We start from the raw sequence: 17,664 nt of genomic DNA on the forward strand, positions 1-17,664 counted from the left end.
CCCAGTACTCAAATATAAAATAGGGACTCTAGCAGACCCCCTTTAAGATTTTGAGGGGGCCTATGGGAACCGTGATCAAATGATGTAGAGGGGGGATTAAGAGGTTCACTAATAACATCCATAAACCCCATCCCTTGACTCGCCCTCCAATTTTAGCCAAATTATGGCTAAACACCACTCCCTGTTCAGGCATTGTTGAACGTTCATTTGTGGAGTTGCCTTATCATTCACTCTTGTCTTTAGCCCACAATACAGCATAAGCAATGTTATTGCAGGATATAAGTTTATTTGTTCATATAGAGTGGCTGGGGAAACCCAGCCAGATGGGCGGGGTATAAATAATAAATAAATTATTTATTATTATTAATATTATTATTTTTCCAGTTTCTCTCCCATATTTGTTTATTTATTGTATTTGTTATTTGCTTTTTTCACAAGGTGACCCAAAGCAACTTGCATTAAAACCACGTAAGGACATCCAACAAGCATTTAAAAACACAGGGGGAAAAACAGATCAGGACTTACTGATCCCACCCCACTAAGAGAGGCTACCCTTTGGATTAAGAGCCAAAAGCCCAGGTAAAGAGAAAAGTCTGCCTGGCACCCAAAAATTGATATGGATGCCAGTCATGCCTCTCTCAGGAGAGTGCCCTCCACAACTTTGGGGCCACCACTGAAAAGGCGCAATCTCATATTTCCACCCTCCAAACCTCCCATGGAAATGTACTTGTATAGCCACTTCTGAATCTTCTGGGAGTCGCAGGTAGGCAGAGTGCTTTGCACTCATGCCCAGCTTGCAGGCTTTCCACAGGCATCTTCTGGCCACTGTGAGAACAGGATGTTGGACTAGATGGAGCATTGGCTTGGTCCAGCAGGCTTGTCTTGTGTTCTTCAAACATTAAAAGCTCTATATACCTAAACCTACAAATCTCTCTCTTGCTCTCTCTCCGTGTGTGTGTGTGTGTGTGTGTGCGCACATGTAGCAACATATGCACAATGGAGCTATTATTCATCTAAAAAGAATGTCCAAACAAAGGCCGCAGTCCAGAGATAACATAAGACAATAAGGCAATAAGACAACAACTTTAAAGTTTTGTAGAGTTCTTTTTATAATCAAGCAGTATATAAATTTTATAAAATAAATATTGCAAATGAGTAGTACACCTGATAGCAGCAGCCTTTTGCCAATGACAGTGATCATTACCATCTACATCATATGACAGACTTGTGAACTTGACCCAGTGAGGAACATTAGACAGACACACACACACACACACACACACACACACACACACTTATTTATCAGTTAATCACAAAATGTGAACCAGCATAAGCAAACAAAGCATCTTGGATGGTGTTCTCCATTCAAAAAAATACTTGATACAATATGAATCAGTTTTTATGCTTCCAGAAAATCCAGGGATTAGTGGTCAGCAAGCACACAACAGTGTCCAGAAGTATGATTTCAACCTAGTTTGGTTTTTTTTTACCAGGCTCTGCCTCTTGCTTCATTTCAAAAAGGAAAGTGTGACATCTTATTGAGTTTTTTACTGTAAAAAAAAAGAGAAAGAATAAATAGGTAAGCTAAAATTTTCCTTGCTTTCAGTACAGCTCTCCTGTCTTATATACCAAAACTGAAGAACCTGTGTCTTCTAGATATTAGTGGTGGAGACCCCTCAGCTTCCCTCACCATTGACTATACTGGCTGAAGCTGAAGACAGTTGGAGTCTTAACATCATATGACATGATAGGATCCTCTAGCTGCCCTATATCTATAACAGTGCAATCCTAGGTTTGCCTGTCAGAAGTTAGTCCCACTCAGACTTACTCCCAGGCAAGTGTGCACAGGATTCCAGCCTTAAGCTGCTGTTCCTTCCTATTGGAGAAGTGAAGAATGAAATGTTTCATTTTCACAGTGTGGCTCACCATCCTTAAGCACAACTGTGATATTATAGAAACCTCCCATAGTTAATATTCTGACAGGCAAATTTAGGATTGCACTGTTATAGATACAGGGCAGCTAGAGGATCCTATTATTTGCTTTGCCAGGGCAACCAATTCCTTCCTCCTACTGACCTCAACAAGCGGAGCTGTTTCTTCACCCAAGGTTCTCTGGGATTTGCGCAAGCTTTCAAGCCACCCTTAGTGTGAAATCTAGAAAGAGCAAAAATTATTATCAGTTTTAAAATAACATAAACAGTTACAGTCAGCAGAATAAAGCAGAAAGGTCACATCTTCTAAGATGACAAAATCAGCATGCTGTTGTGGGGGGTCCTTTCTCAGCCCAATGTGTAGCACTGGGTTTGCTGCATACAGAGCCTATTACATGGCAGTCAATCACCATAGTATGGATTGAAGCTGTTGGCATTTTTTGTGTGTGTACAAACTAAGGTGGAAAGAGATCCTCCTGAAACCAACGAATGCACAAAAAATAGGGGAGGTGAAGAGGAATGGAGTTGTGTCATGCATTGTTAGTGACAGCATGGAATTTTAGTGCACTTTGCATGGAAAATGTGAGACAGGAATGCTCCCCTGAGATTCTCCTGCAAGCTTTGTTGCTTGACTGTTTTCAGTTGCATTCAACTGGAAAGGTTTAAAAGCTACTAAGCGACAACAACTGAAGTTATGTACAGTGTAACTAAAGTTGTGTACACTACGGATAAGAAAGCAAAAATACTGATATCAAAAATAAAGAGATACTAAAAATAGCTCAGCTACAAGCTCTGACCTGGGTTATGAGAAATGCCAATTTTTGTACCATCTTAGGTTTCTCAAGTTCTACAGGGTTTGAGAACTATGGGATCAAAATAATGTTTCATTGTGGCTGCTGGAAACACAGTATTTGAAGCATTTTGGAAACCTTTTTTGAGCTAAACTCCTGGATGATTGGGCATCATCCTTCATTGATACAAGTAATTGTTTCATTTTGTCAACTCACATGACAGCATTGATGTCACAGACTTCACTGGAAAGCTGTTCTGTGAATCCTTTGATAATCCGGCGAGGAAGAGGCGTCTTGGTATAGGAAAGACAGCAATCTTGGTTGCTTTGGGCTGGAGTGAGGAAGAAAAAATATACATTGATTAATTAATTTAATTCATTATTTGGGCTTTACCAGCAGGTCCCAGGGCAGATTACAAAAAAATATATATTAAATTAGGCACAAAGTAACATTTTCATCTCTATCACTGCCTTTCCTAGTGCACATATTTTGGATCAGTTTGCTATCAGATAGCAAGCATTTCCAATAATGTTCTAGACTATTCTTCATTGTTGAGTGCCCAAAAGTTGATGAACTAGTACAACATCCATCATCCTAAACCAGTTTAGCCAGTGGTCAGGGAAGATGGGAAAAGTATTCCAACAGCAGATGGAGACACAAGGTTGAAGCACACTATTCCGGACTAGTCTGTCTTTCCTTCTTTCCTTCCTTCCTTCCCTTCTTTCTTTTTAAGCCATTGGGAATCCTCCTATCTTCCATCTTAATTTTCAGGGCACATACTTCAGCATCACAAGGAGTCCTGGAGCAAGAGGTATCCAGAAACACCACTTACCTTCACACATTCCCAAGAGTAGCAGCAGACCCACCAGAACAGCTAAGGGCACATTCTTCATGTTGAAGCCAGTCATCATGATCACGCTGCTGCTTATGTGCATCAAAAGAATCTGACTTCAGATGTGAGTGAACTAGCTTCAGTCAGCTTATTTATAACACCTGCTCGAGATCTCTGGCAGTTCACCTAAGGGCGTTTGTTCCGCTTTGCAATTATGGGGATTTCCCTCTTACCTACTCTAGTTAGCTGATTTTATAGCATTGTTTGAGTGCTTGTTAATTAATATAGGGATGTATGTGCAGCCAAACAGAAGAGGGAATAGATCCTTTTTGTTGCCTCACCATTCACTGACAAAACTCCTGAGGAGTGGTAGGTGCAGGAAATTCCAAAATACTATTTCCCAAGTAGGAGGGGGGAAATCACACACATTCTGTTAATTCCCTGGAATATCAAGTAGGAGTTTCCCATCCTCCTTTTCCCCATCATTTTTCTACATCATTTGCGTTGCCACAGCTGGGATACCAGAGACTGTCAGTGAATATTAGAAACCAATAAACAGTAGTATTCAGCTAATTTTGGGGATATGAAGGGAAAGTACAAGCTGCAGAACTGTGGCAGAGAAGGAATTAATGGGTTAGCTTATGCAAAACAGCGTGGCTGGGCTGGCATAGTGCAGAGCCATTAAGGAACCATGGGGAACCAGGTGATGCACCATTAAGGGTTGTTGACAATGCAAAAGAACCGTCCTTCAGCCCCCTCCCACTCCAAGGAGTGGTCAGAGACAGGAGAATTGGCAGGTTGCCAAGGTGACGGGGGCATGATGTCACAGGAAAATTTGTGCCTTTAGAAAATTTAAAGTTTGCTGGGAAAGAGTGGGGCAGAATTCAACGAGCTGCTGTGGAGGCAAGAAGCAGGAACAAAGAGATGGCACATAGGATGGCTCTGAATGCAGTGCCAGGTGATGGGGAAGGACTAGCTGCTCCTGAGGTGAGGATGCTGTAAATTCTGTACTCCATCTACACTCAGGTTGTAAATAAACCATATTTGACAGACACTGCCTTATTTTGCCTTGAAGAGACACAGACCCTTGTTCAGGGCCAAGACTCCTGGAATTTCGTGCACTGCTTGGCAGAGATTGGGGTGGCTTGTTAACACTGGTGTTAGAAGTGAGATCTGTGTTGCCTAGTGGAAAGGCCTAGGAGCAAAGTGTGTCTGACCTTTGTCTTCAGTGGCTTGAGAACAAAGGCAACTCTCTCCAAATGGTGATTTGCAACTGAATACCATGTGATCTAAGTTAGGCTCATAAAAGAGCCAGCTGAGATACATTACTAGTTAACTACCAACTTGTTAGGCACTTACTGGGAGCTCTTACTTAGCTTCAATGGTAATTTCCTATATTAAACCTTAAGCAACACACATACAGAATCATTTTCCATTTCAATGTACAATTAAACAATTATTGTTGTTGTTTAGTCGTGTCCAACTTTTCGTGACGCCATGGACCAGAGCACGCCAGGCACTCCTGTTTTCCACTGCCTCCCACAGTTTGGTCAAACTCATGTTAGTAGCTTCATGAACACTGTCCAACCATCTCGTCCTCTGTTGTCCCCTTCTCCTTGTGCCCAACATCTTTCCCAACATCAGCGTCTTTTCCAGGGAGTCTTCTCTTCTCATTAGGTGGCTAAAGTATTGGAGCCTCAGCTCAGGATCTGTCCTTCCAGTGAGCACTCAGGGCTGATTTCCTTCAGAATGGATAGGTTTGATCTTCTTGCAGTCCATGGGACTCTCAAGAGTCTCCTCCAGCACACCAAAATTCAAAAGCATCAATTCTTTAGTGACCAGGCTTCTTGATGGTCCAGCTCTCACTTCCATTACATCACTACTGGGAAAACCATAGCTTTAACTATATGAGTTAGTTCTACTGGAAGGATTTTTTTATTTTGATTATGGCAGACCAACACGGCTACCTATCTGTAACTTTAACTATATGGACCTTTGTCGGCAAGGTGATGTCTCTGCTTTTTAAGATGCTGTCTAGGTTTGTCATTGCTTTTCTCCCAAGAAGCAGGTGTCTTTTAATTTCGTGACTGCTGTCACCATCTGCAGTGATCATGGAGCCCAAGAAAGTAAAATCTCTCACTGCCTCCATTTCATCCCCTTCTATTTGCCAGGAGGTGATGGGACCAGTGGCCATGATCTTAGTTTTTTTATGTAGAACTTCAGACCATATTTTGCGCTCTCCTCTTTCACCCTCATTAAAAGGTTATTTAATTCCCCAAAACTTTCTGCCATCAAAGTTGTGTCATCTGCATATCTGAGGTTGTTGATATTTCTTCCGGCAATCTTAATTCCGGCTTGGGATTCATCCAGTCCAGCCTTTCACATGATGAATTCTGCATATAAGTTAAATAAGCAGGGAGACAATATACAGCCTTGTCATACTGCTTTCCCAATTTTGAACCAATCAGTTGTTCCATATCCAGTTCTAACTTTAGCTTCTTATCCCACATAGAGACAGATGAGGTGATCAGGCACTCCCATTTCTTTAAGAACTTGCCATAGTTTGCTGTGGTTGACACAGTCAAAGGTTTTTGCGTAGTCAATGAAGCAGAAGTAGATGTTTTTCTGGAACTCTCTAGCTCTCTCCATAATCCAGCGCATGTTTGCAATTTGGTCTCTGGTTCCTCTGCCCCTTTGAAATCCAACTTGCACTTCTGGGAGTTCTCAGTCCATATACTGCTTAAGCCTGCTTTGTAGAATTTTAAGCATAACCTTGCTTGCATGTGAAATGAGCACAATTGTGCGGTAGTTGGAGCATTCTTTGGCACTGCCCTTCTTTGGGATTGGGATGTAACACTGATCTTCTCCTATTCTCTGGCCACTGCTGGGTTTTGTTTTTGTCCATGGAGTTTTCTTGGCAGGGATACTGGAGTGGCTTGCTGGTTCCTGCTCCAGGTGGATCACATTTAGTCAAAACTCTCCACTATGACTTGTCCGTCTTGGGTGGCCCTGCATGGCATAACTCATAGCTTCTCTGAGTTATTTAAGCCCCTTCGCTACGACAAGGCAGTGATCTAACATTAATGCCCTTCCCAATTCACAGTACATTTCAGTGTTCCTTAATACGTATGTTTTAAACCATCTGTAAAATGAAAATAAGGTTGCAGCATAAGTGCGATGCTGCAATGCAGAAGGCTCCTTCATGGACTCCTGCATTATAGACTTCACTCAGTGGTGGGCAAACAAGTACAGCTCCCTCTGCAGAACTTAATGCCCAGGCAGATTAGTATGGGAAGTTGTATGGAGAGCCAGAGTGGTGTAGTGGTTAAGAGCGGTAGACTTGTAATCTGGGGAACTGGGTTCGCGTCTCCGCTCCTCCACTTGCAGCTGCTGGGTGACCTTGGGCTAGTCACACTTCTCTGAAGTCTCTCAGCTCCACTCACCTCACAGAGTGTTTGTTGTGGGGGAGGAAGGGAAAGGAGAATGTTAGCTGCTTTGAGACTCCTTCGGGTAGTGATAAATCGGGATATCAAATCCAAACTCTTCTTCTTCTTCTTTCAGATATTTCGGGCTCAATTCGTTTTGGGATTTATATGTCAGCATAAGCACCTGGAATCAGGCCTTGAAGATAATAGCCAACCAGTGCAGTTCTTTCAAAACTTGTGTTATATATCACTGTCCCACAGGTTCTACAAGCACCCTGAGTACTGTACTTCGTACTAGTTGCAACCTCCAAACCCTCTTCAAGGACACCCTATGTAGAAGTTACCACAGTATGGATTACTGTGGTCAGATAATCTCTGTCCAGGAGTGGCCATAGCTGGTAAAACAGCCATAGCTAGGAAATAACACTCCTCACCACTGAAAATACCTGGGCGTCCAGTGACAGATGGTTCTAGGACTACACAAGCTCCTACCCACTCCTTCAAGGGAAGTGCAAGCCCTTCTAAAATAAGAAGGAAGTTACAAATCAGTTATAACTTTGTTTAATTAACAAATAAAATTCCCAACCCTGATTATGCCCTGAGATTATTGTTTCGGCCACCAAACAAGCCTTGTACTCCAGGGAACTTCCATCTTATGCTACGAGATTGTCAGGGCGTGGAGTGTTCGTTTGGAAACCCCCAGTGTAAATAAATGCAAACCAAGGCAGAATATTCCATTCAATCACCCAGGGTTCTTTTTTATTTAATCCCCCTAGTTATAAAGGGAAGAACAGGTGGAGAGAAGTTCACCTTTTCCTCAGCCTCTCATAGAAATCCAACTTCCCCTTTCTTCAACCAAGCTACCCCATGGTTCCAAAGCTCCCCTGCACCTTTTTTCATAACAAAAGCACACATACATTGATTGCACTCACACAATTGATATTACTTTGGCCCAGAGAGACAACTATGTGCATTATTCAGACTTTAACTGATTTGTTCAGACATTCTCTATTTTCAAACTTAAGTACTTAGACCTTCCAAATTAGTCACCTCTTAGATCTGCTGTAATATGGATATTCCAGTCTCCTCTCAGAAGCCACAGAAGAACAAAGGCTAAACAAGAAGCTTAAGCTTCTTGTCAAATTTAGGGGTTGAGATCTATTGGTGTTTTGGCCCTCACTAGTAGACAAACAACTCAGACTCTCAGCTCAATTTCTGCCAAAGGCTTTAATGCGTAAATCAGAACTGCACATAGGCAAGGTACATGGCTAAGTGCAAGTTAGGACGTTCATCCAATGAGTTACACACCCCTTGAACCTTTCTTTTGAAGAACAGGGCAAGTACAACTTCTAGCACAGCAAACAGCCATAGTCCCAGGACTAGTCATGTAAATGGGCACTCCTTCAAGTGAGTTTGGCCATGTTCTCGACAATGGGCATGCCAGCTCAGCTTCCAGTTTACTCTCAATCACTTCCCTGGTTCCACACTGACTGGAGGAGGTATGTGGTTTGGAGTATCCAATGACACAGGGGCAAAGCACTCCTCTGTCAATCTGCTTGGTCCCTCCTCTGGGTCCAGCTCTCCACCCTCTGGACTGCTGGCCATCTTCCTGGACTCACACATTTCTTGGCATCCCAGTTTCACATTCCCCCTAGGAACCTTCCCATGGTCATCCAGTGTTGGCTCCCTAAGCTCCCATTCCTCCTCAGGATATGATCATCCCCTCCATGATATCTCCACAGAGCTCCTGGCAATATTTATTATCATTATTATTATTAGTAGTAGTAGTAGTAGTAGTATTAATCCAGATTAGAGAACTGGGCCAAAACAAACAAGATGAATTTTAACAGGGAGAAATGTAAAGTATTGCACTTGGGCAAAAAAAATGAGAGGCACAAATACAAGATGGGTGACACCTGGCTTGAGAGCAGTACATGTGAAAAGGATCTAGGAGTCTTGGTTGACCACAAACTTGACATGAGCCAACAGTGTGACGCGGCAGCTAAAAAAGCCAATGCAATTCTGGGCTGCATCAATAGGAGTATAGCATCTAGATCAAGGGAAGTAATAGTGCCACTGTATTCTGCTCTGGTCAGACCTCACCTGGAGTACTGTGTCCAGTTCTGGGCACCACAGTTCAAGAAGGACACTGACAAACTGGAACGTGTCCAGAGGAGGGCAACCAAAATGGTCAAAGGCCTGGAAACGATGCCTTATGAGGAACGGCTAAGGGAGCTGGGCATGTTTAGCCTGGAGAAGAGGAGGTTAAGGGGTGATATGATAGCCATGTTCAAATATATAAAAGGATGTCACATAGAGGAGGGAGAAAGGTTGTTTTTTGCTTCTCCAGAGAAGCGGACACGGAGCAATGGATCCAAACTACAAGAAAGAAGATTCCACCTAAACATTGGGAAGAACTTCCTGACAGTAAGAGCTGTTCGACAGTGGAATTTGCTGCCAAGGAGTGTGGTGGAATCTCCTTCTTTGGAGGTCTTTAAGCAGAGGCTTGACAACCATATGTCAGGAGTGCTCTGATGGTGTTTCCTGCTTGGCAGGGGGTTGGACTCGATGGCCCTTGTGGTCTCTTCCAACTCTTCTATGATTCTATGTAGCTCTAAGTAACTTGTTCTGTCAGTACAAAGATTTATCCTTGAGCAGCTGAATTTTCCTCCTCTCCTCTACCCATGCACCCCTAATTCTGTTCAGGGGGACAGACTGTTCTCCAAACCCTTTAGAACAGATTTGAGGAGGGTGAAGTGGGCACAAGGGGGAAGTGGGAACATCCCATTGCACAAGCATACATCACTGTGCTGATGAGACAGACTTGTTGAATACCGTCCATTGTTATCTCTGTGGGAAATATATTTTATATTTGCTTACACAATTGCAAAGGGTTTCTTATCATGACTGATTTCCTTTTCATTACATGACCTTACAGGTGCTTTACTATCTTGAATGGTTTATTTGTGAACATTTTTGGCGGCAGCACAGAAGACTTGAAGCCACAGGCTAAAGTCAACTGATTCCTCTCATTCTGGAGTAGGTCAGATGTACAGCTTGTATAAAATTGGCCAGGCTCCATTTCTCTCCACCCACAAAAAGGTGGGGGATTTTTTTTTGTTTTGCCTAAAGAAAGGAAGGATAGAGCCAATGAGAGTCAAATGCATTTTATTCATTCTGTAGATTTCCTGCATTTACAATGCAATGTAACCTTATGTCAATTTCTGTTGCCACACTCAAAGCTATTATAAAAGAAAGAAGTGGGGGAGGGGAAACTCTTTAGCAAAGCAGAGACAAGGAAGAAAGAATTGCAAATTGGAAGGGGAAAGTCCAGAGCGTAACTTCCGATTGCGAGGGCTGTACTGCACAAAGCAGAGGAGGAAGCTGTTCCTCCAATAAAGCCAAACTGGAGAGAAGACACACGAAACATGCTGCTGTGTGTTGATGTAATTTGGAACAGGTCCAGCTCCCTCAAATTCTCCTCTGTGTCTTTTCAAAGGGCCCTGTCATGTCATGCTGGAAAGCTTAATCCCTAGCACTGTAATGGGTTGGCTTAACACAGCGTACTTCACAAATCTTCTCTCAGAATTTCCTCTACAGCAGAGCCAACATTTCTCGGAAGACATTTTTCTAAGGTTTTTCTTTAGCTTCTCTTCCCCCACCCCTGAAAAAGAAGGCCACTTTGCTGAATCCTCTCAATGTTCTTTACCAGTTTAACCTCCGCCTCCACCCTCGTGGCTGACATTTCTCCCCACAATGCCCATGAATGAAGATAAATACGGAGCACTGTGGAGAATGCAAAATGATGGCCAAGCTGCCAAGGCAGTGCAGCAGCAGAGCAAAACATATATATATATATCAGGTGATCACCTAAATGGCAGTCATGCCTCAGGATTCTCCCATTTCTTGTTCCAGGAGGAGGCTGGTTCATTAGAATGAATGGGGTACCAACCTCAGTTTGCCCACACCTAGCCCCACTTGCCTGCTTTCTTACTGCCATTCCAGGGCAGTGGCAGTGGCTATCAGTTTCCCCTTCCTTAGTCTCATTGTTGCAGGAAGGGGGGATAGGGACAAAACTAGAATTTGTTGGCTCTGCCTCCAACTGCCACCTTCTGGTGCCACCTGCTGTTGGCCTCCCTGCCTTGCACCCTACCAGTCCCGGTGGGCACTAGTCACCACCGCTTGTACCTTGCTGCGGTTAGCAAGTTGCCAAATAGCTGCCTTCTAGCAAAATTTGGCAAAAAGAAAACCACACTAGCCAAGTTTCACACGAATAATAAAATAGAAAGGCAGGGGGCGGGGGGACTTCCAAGCAAATGCCAGTATGTGAAATATTCACCACAGGTCTAATCTTAACATGTCCCTGCCCAAACCAAGGCTTTAGGCTATGCGGTGTGGTTGACTCGCCTGTCCCTTCAGTGCCAGGAACTCCTCCCACATCTCATTGCATAATTCAGGAAACATTTATTTGATACTCTGTGGGGCTGTGCAGCAACACAGCTGTGCTTGTCTTAGGAAAAGTTTGCCTTCTCCGCTGCTCACCAACAGCTGTAAAATGACAAGTACTCCAACTCCCATCATGACCCAAGGTCAGGAATGATGGGAGTCAGTCCAGCAATATCTGGGGCACCCAAAGCTTCCTGTCCCTGATCTAATGGAATGCTGCTGTGCATGACAGGGACAAATCTGTGTTTCACCAAACTACCTAACAACCACTCTTGATATACTAGCCAGGGAATGAAATCACTTTCCAGAAACAAAATGTGGGAGCTTTATTCACACAAAAGGTGAGAAAATTAGACATCCATATAACAGAAGAACTACATTTGAGGATATTTGTCACACTATTCAGTGACAATCTAGAAAGGTTGATAGATGGAGTTCTCTTTTGCTATGACATACTTATCCTATCTTAGTTATATTCTCATATTTACAGAAAGCAATATAAGGCAACTACAAGAGGTTTAACCTGCGTGAATTTTAACGCTTTGGGAAATAGCCAGTAATTAGCGATCGTCATAGAGATTTCTGTTCATTATTGCTTCCTTTCACGGCAGTTGACCCCATTCATTCTTTCGTCTCTTCACAGTTGTGTCTGTTATGTTCCCAGGGTTGCCCGTCCTTTTCCTGCGCGTGGTTTAATGAGGTGGGTGGTAGAGATGTGATGGAGATGCCCTTTCTCAATCCGTTTGTCATAGTTGATACTGGAAATCTATGAAACCAATTTGCCCTCATTCAGGAAGACTACAGAGTCACATAGTCAGAGTATGGCTCCCTAGAAAAAGTGTGTTTGGAAGTACAGTGGTACCTCGGGTTAAGAACTTAATTCATTCCAGAGGTCCGTTCCTAACCTGAAACTGTTCTTAACCAGAAGCACCACTTTAGCTAATGGGGCCTCCCACTGCCGCCACGCCGCCAGAGCATGATTTCTGTTCCCATCCTGAAGCAATGTTCTTAACCCGAGGTACTATTTTTGGGTTAGTGGAGTCTGTAACCTGAAGTGTATGTAACCTGAAGCGTATATAACCCGAGGTACCACTGTAATTACCAAAATGGTCTCTAGTTTGGAGCTTGTCAAAGGGAAAGTGACCATCCAAGACTCAACCATTTCTCTTTCTCTTATCTCAGACCATCAACCAGGCAGACCAGGGCTGCTGGGAACTGAAGCCCAACTTCTAGAGGGCAACACATTCCTCAGCCTTGCCTTATATTAATGGCCCACATTTGTTCCTTTAAAGCAATAAGGGTCCAGAGCCTCTTTGAGACATGATTGGATCTTTGCATTTTTAAAACATTTAAAGCAGTCATGTGTGTGCATGAATCAGGCTGGGGGTGTGCTGCTGGAAGAGGGTACCTTCTTCCCTTGTGTTGTTTTCCTGATGTGAATAACCATAAAAACTTGTCCAGCAAGTGAGATAGTGGCCTGTGCATGCCCTCAGCTGCAGAAACCAGGCAGATGGAGCCTTTTCCGTGGATGTTTCCTTCTCTCTGCTGTTTATCCATAAAAATGGTTGTGTTCAGGTGTTCTAAACTGGGCTGAATCTGCAGATTCCCCAAACTCACTCAGCACTATCAGGACCTTCCAAGGGCCTGATAGCTAAATAGGGTCTATTGCCAGCCCTTCTGCCATTGCACCATAGCTGTCAAGTGTCCCTTATTTGAAGGGACAGTCCCTTATTCCAGCGCCATGTCCCGCTGCTGTCCCTTGTTGATGGATGTCCCTTAAATGTCCCTTAAATGATGCCCCTTAAATTTCAAAGGAAGCAGCTCCTCTCCCTCCCTTCCTGCCGGCCAGGGAGGAGGGAGGCTCCAACTGTGTTGCTTGGCTGTGTGCTCACCCAATAAGAAGTCTAAGAACGACTGGGGGGTGGAGCTTGCATGCCTTGTGTGTGGCTAGTTAATGCAAGCTGAGGGGTTTTTTGAATGCTGCTGCAAACTTTGCAGTGCAAAGCCAGGCCGGGGAGCCATCTTAAGTTGAGGCTGCATAGGCCTTGTGGCGCATGTGATTCAGATTCTATTCAGTTGAACCTCTGGTTACAAAGTTGGTTGGACAGTGTTCTCGAAGCTACCAGCATGAGTTTGACCAGACTGCAGGAGGACAGGAAGACTAGAGTGCCTGGAACAGGTGAGGCTGCAGGTCCCTTATTTTGGCTGCTGGTCCCTTATTTTCAAGGCTGCTGGTCCCTTATTTTCAAATCTGTAAGTTGACAGCTATGGCAATCATTGCACCTCTGTCTGGTGATGACCCTCTCACCATCAGAGTGGCAACAACACTGCTGCAGCTTCCTGCCACCACCAGTTAGGTAAATCACCCTCCTGCCCCACAGATGAGTGTTACCCTTTTGTCCTTTGTGGGGGGTGATGCAATTCCTTTTATTTGGGGATTTGTCATTGGCACCCTACTCTACAGCAAAGCAATCTCCTTGTCAAGAAGGTTTCTCTGTCAACAATGGCTCCTGAAATTTCAAGAAGCAAAATTCCAGTTGGCTTGAAGGAATGCCTTTTTCCATATACGCCCACTCAACCACTTCTATCTGCAGAACTGGCACTTCTATGTCACATATTGTTTGCTTCACACACACACACACACAAGGAAATGAACCTTCAGTGTGGCAAGACCTGTACTCTGGAACGCCCTGCTCATTGATGTAAGACAGATGCCTTTGGTGTACAGTGGTACCTCGGATTAAGAACTTAATTTGTTCCAGAGGTCCGTTCTTAACCTGAAACGGTTCTTAACCTGAAGCGTGCTTTTGCTAATGGGGCCTGCTGCTACTGCTGCCACTGCATCGCTGGTGCACAATTTCCATTCTTATCCTGGGGCAAAGTTCTTAACCTGGACCAACCACTTCCTGGTTAGCGGAGTTTGTAACCTGAAGCGTGTGTAACCCGAGGTACCACTGTATTGTTTTTGCCATCTGTTAAAACCTTTTTGGTTTAGGCAAGCCTACCCAGACGTGTAAATCTGATACCTATTTTAATATGTAATTTTATTTACAATTTATATATTTTTAAGAAAAACTGTTTACACACGCATACACAAACAAATATGTATTATAAAAATATTTAAATTTATATTTTATGTAAGCCACTTAAGAGGTTTTGATGACTGAGCAGTTGGTAGATAGGGAGATAGATCCACTTAAACAAACCTGTTTCATTCCATTATTCTACTTTGAGGTACAAAACCCACATGAGTTTCAGCCTACATATATCTGACATGGTGGCAGCACATCATTATTTGCTTTCTGTGGGAGGGTTTGTGGGTAGACTGAGCACGCTAAAGAAGAAAACATTTTCACATAATGACCAATCTGGAAAAGTAACTATTTACCTGTTCCTGTATCCAGTTTTCTAACATCTCAAGTCCTTTGCTGCTTTAACTTTGAAACCAAAGTTCAAACCAAGTTGGGAATCACAATGAGTAATTATACACTTTCTGGCTGCTGTGGGACTTCCTTGCCCCCCGCCATAGCTTATGTTTGATCAAAGAAAAAGGCAAAACACACACACCCTGCCCCCCCTCTTGAAGTATGCTAACACCATTTATCTGGTTGTATTCAGGGAAGTAGCAACATGGGGTCCTATTGTGTAGCACAGATCCTGGTTGGGGAAGGGACATAGTTCAGTGTTCAATCAGTTGCTTTGTATGCAGAAGTCCTCTGGTTCAGTCACTGGACATCTCCAGTTGAATGGTCAGGTAGCAAGTGATAGGAAAGACCCCTCTGCTGGAAACATGGAAGTTCTACTGACAGAAGTGTCATGGCAAATTCAGATATGTGAGGTCCCTTCTTGATAGTTACAGCTCTGCCCTCTCGCAGCATTCACAGATTATACAGCCATCTAAGACTGTACAATAATCATATAGATTCACAATGATAATAACTAGGATGCATTGCAATGATCAGTGAAAATCTCCATGTTTTGCCTTTCAGCTAGATCTACTATTTTCTGTGCACATTCATAGGCAAGTGATTTGGAATGCTCCAATGTCTCCTTTTGGAATGATGTAAGTAAGTTGTGTTTTGGGAGGGATGCGGGTAGCGCTGTGGGTTAAACCACAGAGCCTAGGGCTTGCCGATCAGAAGGTCGGCGGTTCGATGGGGTGAGCTCCCGTTGCTCGGTCCTTGCTCCTGCCAACCTAGCAGTTCAAAAGCACGTCAAAGTGCAAGTAGATAAATAAGTACCACTCCGGCGGGAAGGTAAACAGCGTTTCCGTGCGCTGCTCTGGTTCGCCAGAAGCGGCTTAGTCATGCTGGCCACATGACCCGGAAGCTGTACACCGGCTCCCTCGGCCAATAAAGCGAGATGAGTGCCGCAACCCCAGAGTCGGCCACAACTGGACCTAATGGTCAGGGGTCCCTTTACCTTTACTAAGTTGTGTTTTCCTTGAAGTACATAACAGAACTTGCACACCATTCTCTTGAAACTGACTACCTTGTGTTCTCAGTGTTTCTAGGTGGAGTGCTGTATATAGAACTCTTCCTCAGTGTTTTTCCCTACACACCTCCAGAGTGACTCTAGGGGCCAATTTCCAGTGGCTCACTCACCTCCTTTAACTCTAATTGGCTCCAATCAACACAAAGGGTGAGAAGACTTCTCAGTGGCTAAAATCTGATAACGCCTCTTTCATTTCCCCTCTTAATCTTCCCTCTTACAGCACTGTGAAATATAACTGAAATGGACAACATAGCTTTCCAGATTTTCTTTTCAGGAGGGTGGAATATAAATACTTTTATAAATCAACAAAGTTTTGTAGTAAAATTAAATAAAACATACTGTAAAGGTAATCACATTAACATTGTCCATTTTGCTTTTTCAAGCAGCAAAATGAAATTATCCTGCGCATGGTCTCTATTAATGGGGGGGGGGGGGCTCACACAGCAGATCTCAGATCTTTCTTGCAAATTTTACATGGCTATTTCAGTTTGCCATAGCCCTTCCCACATACTCTACTCCACGAGAATCCATGCCGAAAGCAATCTCACGGTAGATAAGTGTAGATTCTACCCAGGTCACAGTCCTAGTTTAATGTAAAACTATCATACAGCATGCCTAGCCTGGGCTTTAAAACAGGCCAAAGGTCCCTTTTGTTTCTATATATTACCTCATCAGAACTTCATTTTGTATCTCAGCTTGCTTGCACCCTCTCCCCCTGATTAACAAAAAGCAGGAGCCACTTTGTAAACAGACTCAGAATTAAAAGATCCTTGTAATATGTTTTTCATTTCCTTTGAGAGGAGGATGTTGAAATGGAGCCAGTTTTTCAAGGCGGTGGTAGCTTTCAAAGTTGAAAGACTGGAGTAACAAGAACAAGGCACGAAAGAGACTGCACCAAAGTATATTAGAATAAAACAATCCACAAGATTTAAACTACAAGCACAGCCAGTGGAATAAGAAGTGCCGAGAGTTAACCTACAGCAAAGGTGGAAACAGGATCAGGAATTCGCTATATTTGAAAAGGTTTGACTTTGTCTGGATTTTAAAACATCTGAAATCCAGGACATGCACTGGCAAGAAATAAAAGGAAGGCAAAAGGAGAAAAGTTAACTCAATCATCTGAAGAAAGCAGAGAAGTCTGTAGTTCTGTGACCAGCCAAAGGACTTGAGAAGACAGCATGGGTAACTACAACATAAAGCAAAGTTATCTCTAGAAACTTTAAAAGAGATGTGCTAAGATAGTCATAGCTAATATGGTGAACTTTAGACATTGTCTAAAGACTACCATCAGGATTTGGAGTCTAGCAGTATCTGGAGAGTACCACATTGACTATTCTCATGTTAAGAGAAAACAAAAACTCATGGTACTAATGGAGTGTTAGACCTGTGGGCAGAGTTTCTTTCCATCCATAAAAACCCCTCTTTGTCTGAAGTCTATCTTAGGGTGATCGGGTGAAAAAGCAGGCTAGCAAATTCAAGGTTGTGCAGTTAAAGTAACCTTGGTGCTCAAGTGCAACAAACCCACTTCCAGGAGATAAATATTGAAAGGAAGGGGGTGGGGAAATTAACTGGAAAGTTTGGTATAATGACTGCTTGGCAGTTGTATAACCTCCCTGTAAACAATTTGGAATGAATGTTCAGTGCCAGGTAATTTGGATCCACCTTAGTGGTTGTGTACTACTAACTTTAGAAGGGGTGATTCCAGCAGGTGTGGCTTTGCATGACAAGTCACACCTCCTGAAAAT

At 43.3% G+C, this 17,664-nt stretch overlaps 2 protein-coding genes across 7 annotated transcripts in view; one reads left to right on the top strand and one right to left on the bottom strand.

Moving 5' to 3' along the window:
• Positions 1 to 17,664, top strand: part of SLC19A3 (solute carrier family 19 member 3) — a 39,989-nt gene that overhangs the window by 3,939 nt on the left and 18,386 nt on the right. For 3 of the 6 annotated variants that reach the window (XM_081006933.1, XM_081006935.1, XM_081006932.1), the window contains exons 1-2: positions 15,415 to 15,488; positions 15,930 to 17,101. The exons of 1 other annotated variant lie outside the window; for it this stretch is intronic. Coding sequence is in view for 1 of the 5 variants with exons in the window: in XM_081006935.1 (XP_080863061.1) it covers positions 17,098 to 17,101 (4 nt within the window). In the remaining 4 variants the exon portion in view is untranslated. Of the gene's footprint in view, positions 1 to 15,412; positions 15,489 to 15,929; positions 17,102 to 17,664 lie in introns of those variants that run through there. 2 more of the 6 variants (XM_081006934.1, XM_081006936.1) reach the window with 2 other exon arrangements.
• On the bottom strand, positions 1,085 to 5,181 carry CCL20 (C-C motif chemokine ligand 20). The gene is made up of 4 exons (XM_081007022.1): positions 3,555 to 5,181; positions 2,939 to 3,053; positions 2,077 to 2,154; positions 1,085 to 1,550 (listed from the first exon to the last, which is right to left on the bottom strand). The coding sequence occupies exons 1-4, from the start codon at positions 3,655 to 3,657 to the stop codon at positions 1,514 to 1,516; spliced, it is 333 nt and encodes a 110-aa protein (XP_080863148.1). The 5' UTR covers positions 3,658 to 5,181; the 3' UTR covers positions 1,085 to 1,513.

The sequence above is a fragment of the Podarcis pityusensis genome (assembly GCF_964106645.2).
Source record: "Podarcis pityusensis genome assembly, chromosome: 5".
In the NCBI taxonomy this organism is placed as follows: domain Eukaryota; kingdom Metazoa; phylum Chordata; class Lepidosauria; order Squamata; family Lacertidae; genus Podarcis; species Podarcis pityusensis.

Excerpts from the sequence above, each read along its gene's own strand:
- CCL20 (XM_081007022.1), bottom strand. The coding sequence starts at position 3,657 with ATGCACATAAGCAGCAGCGTGATCATGATGACTGGCTTCAACATGAAG. Across the intron at positions 3,054-3,554 it reads ACTCTTGGGAATGTGTGAAG|CCCAAAGCAACCAAGATTGC; the intron begins GTAAGTGGTGTT and ends TCCTCACTCCAG. Across the intron at positions 2,155-2,938 it reads TGTGACATCAATGCTGTCAT|ATTTCACACTAAGGGTGGCT; the intron begins GTGAGTTGACAA and ends TGCTCTTTCTAG.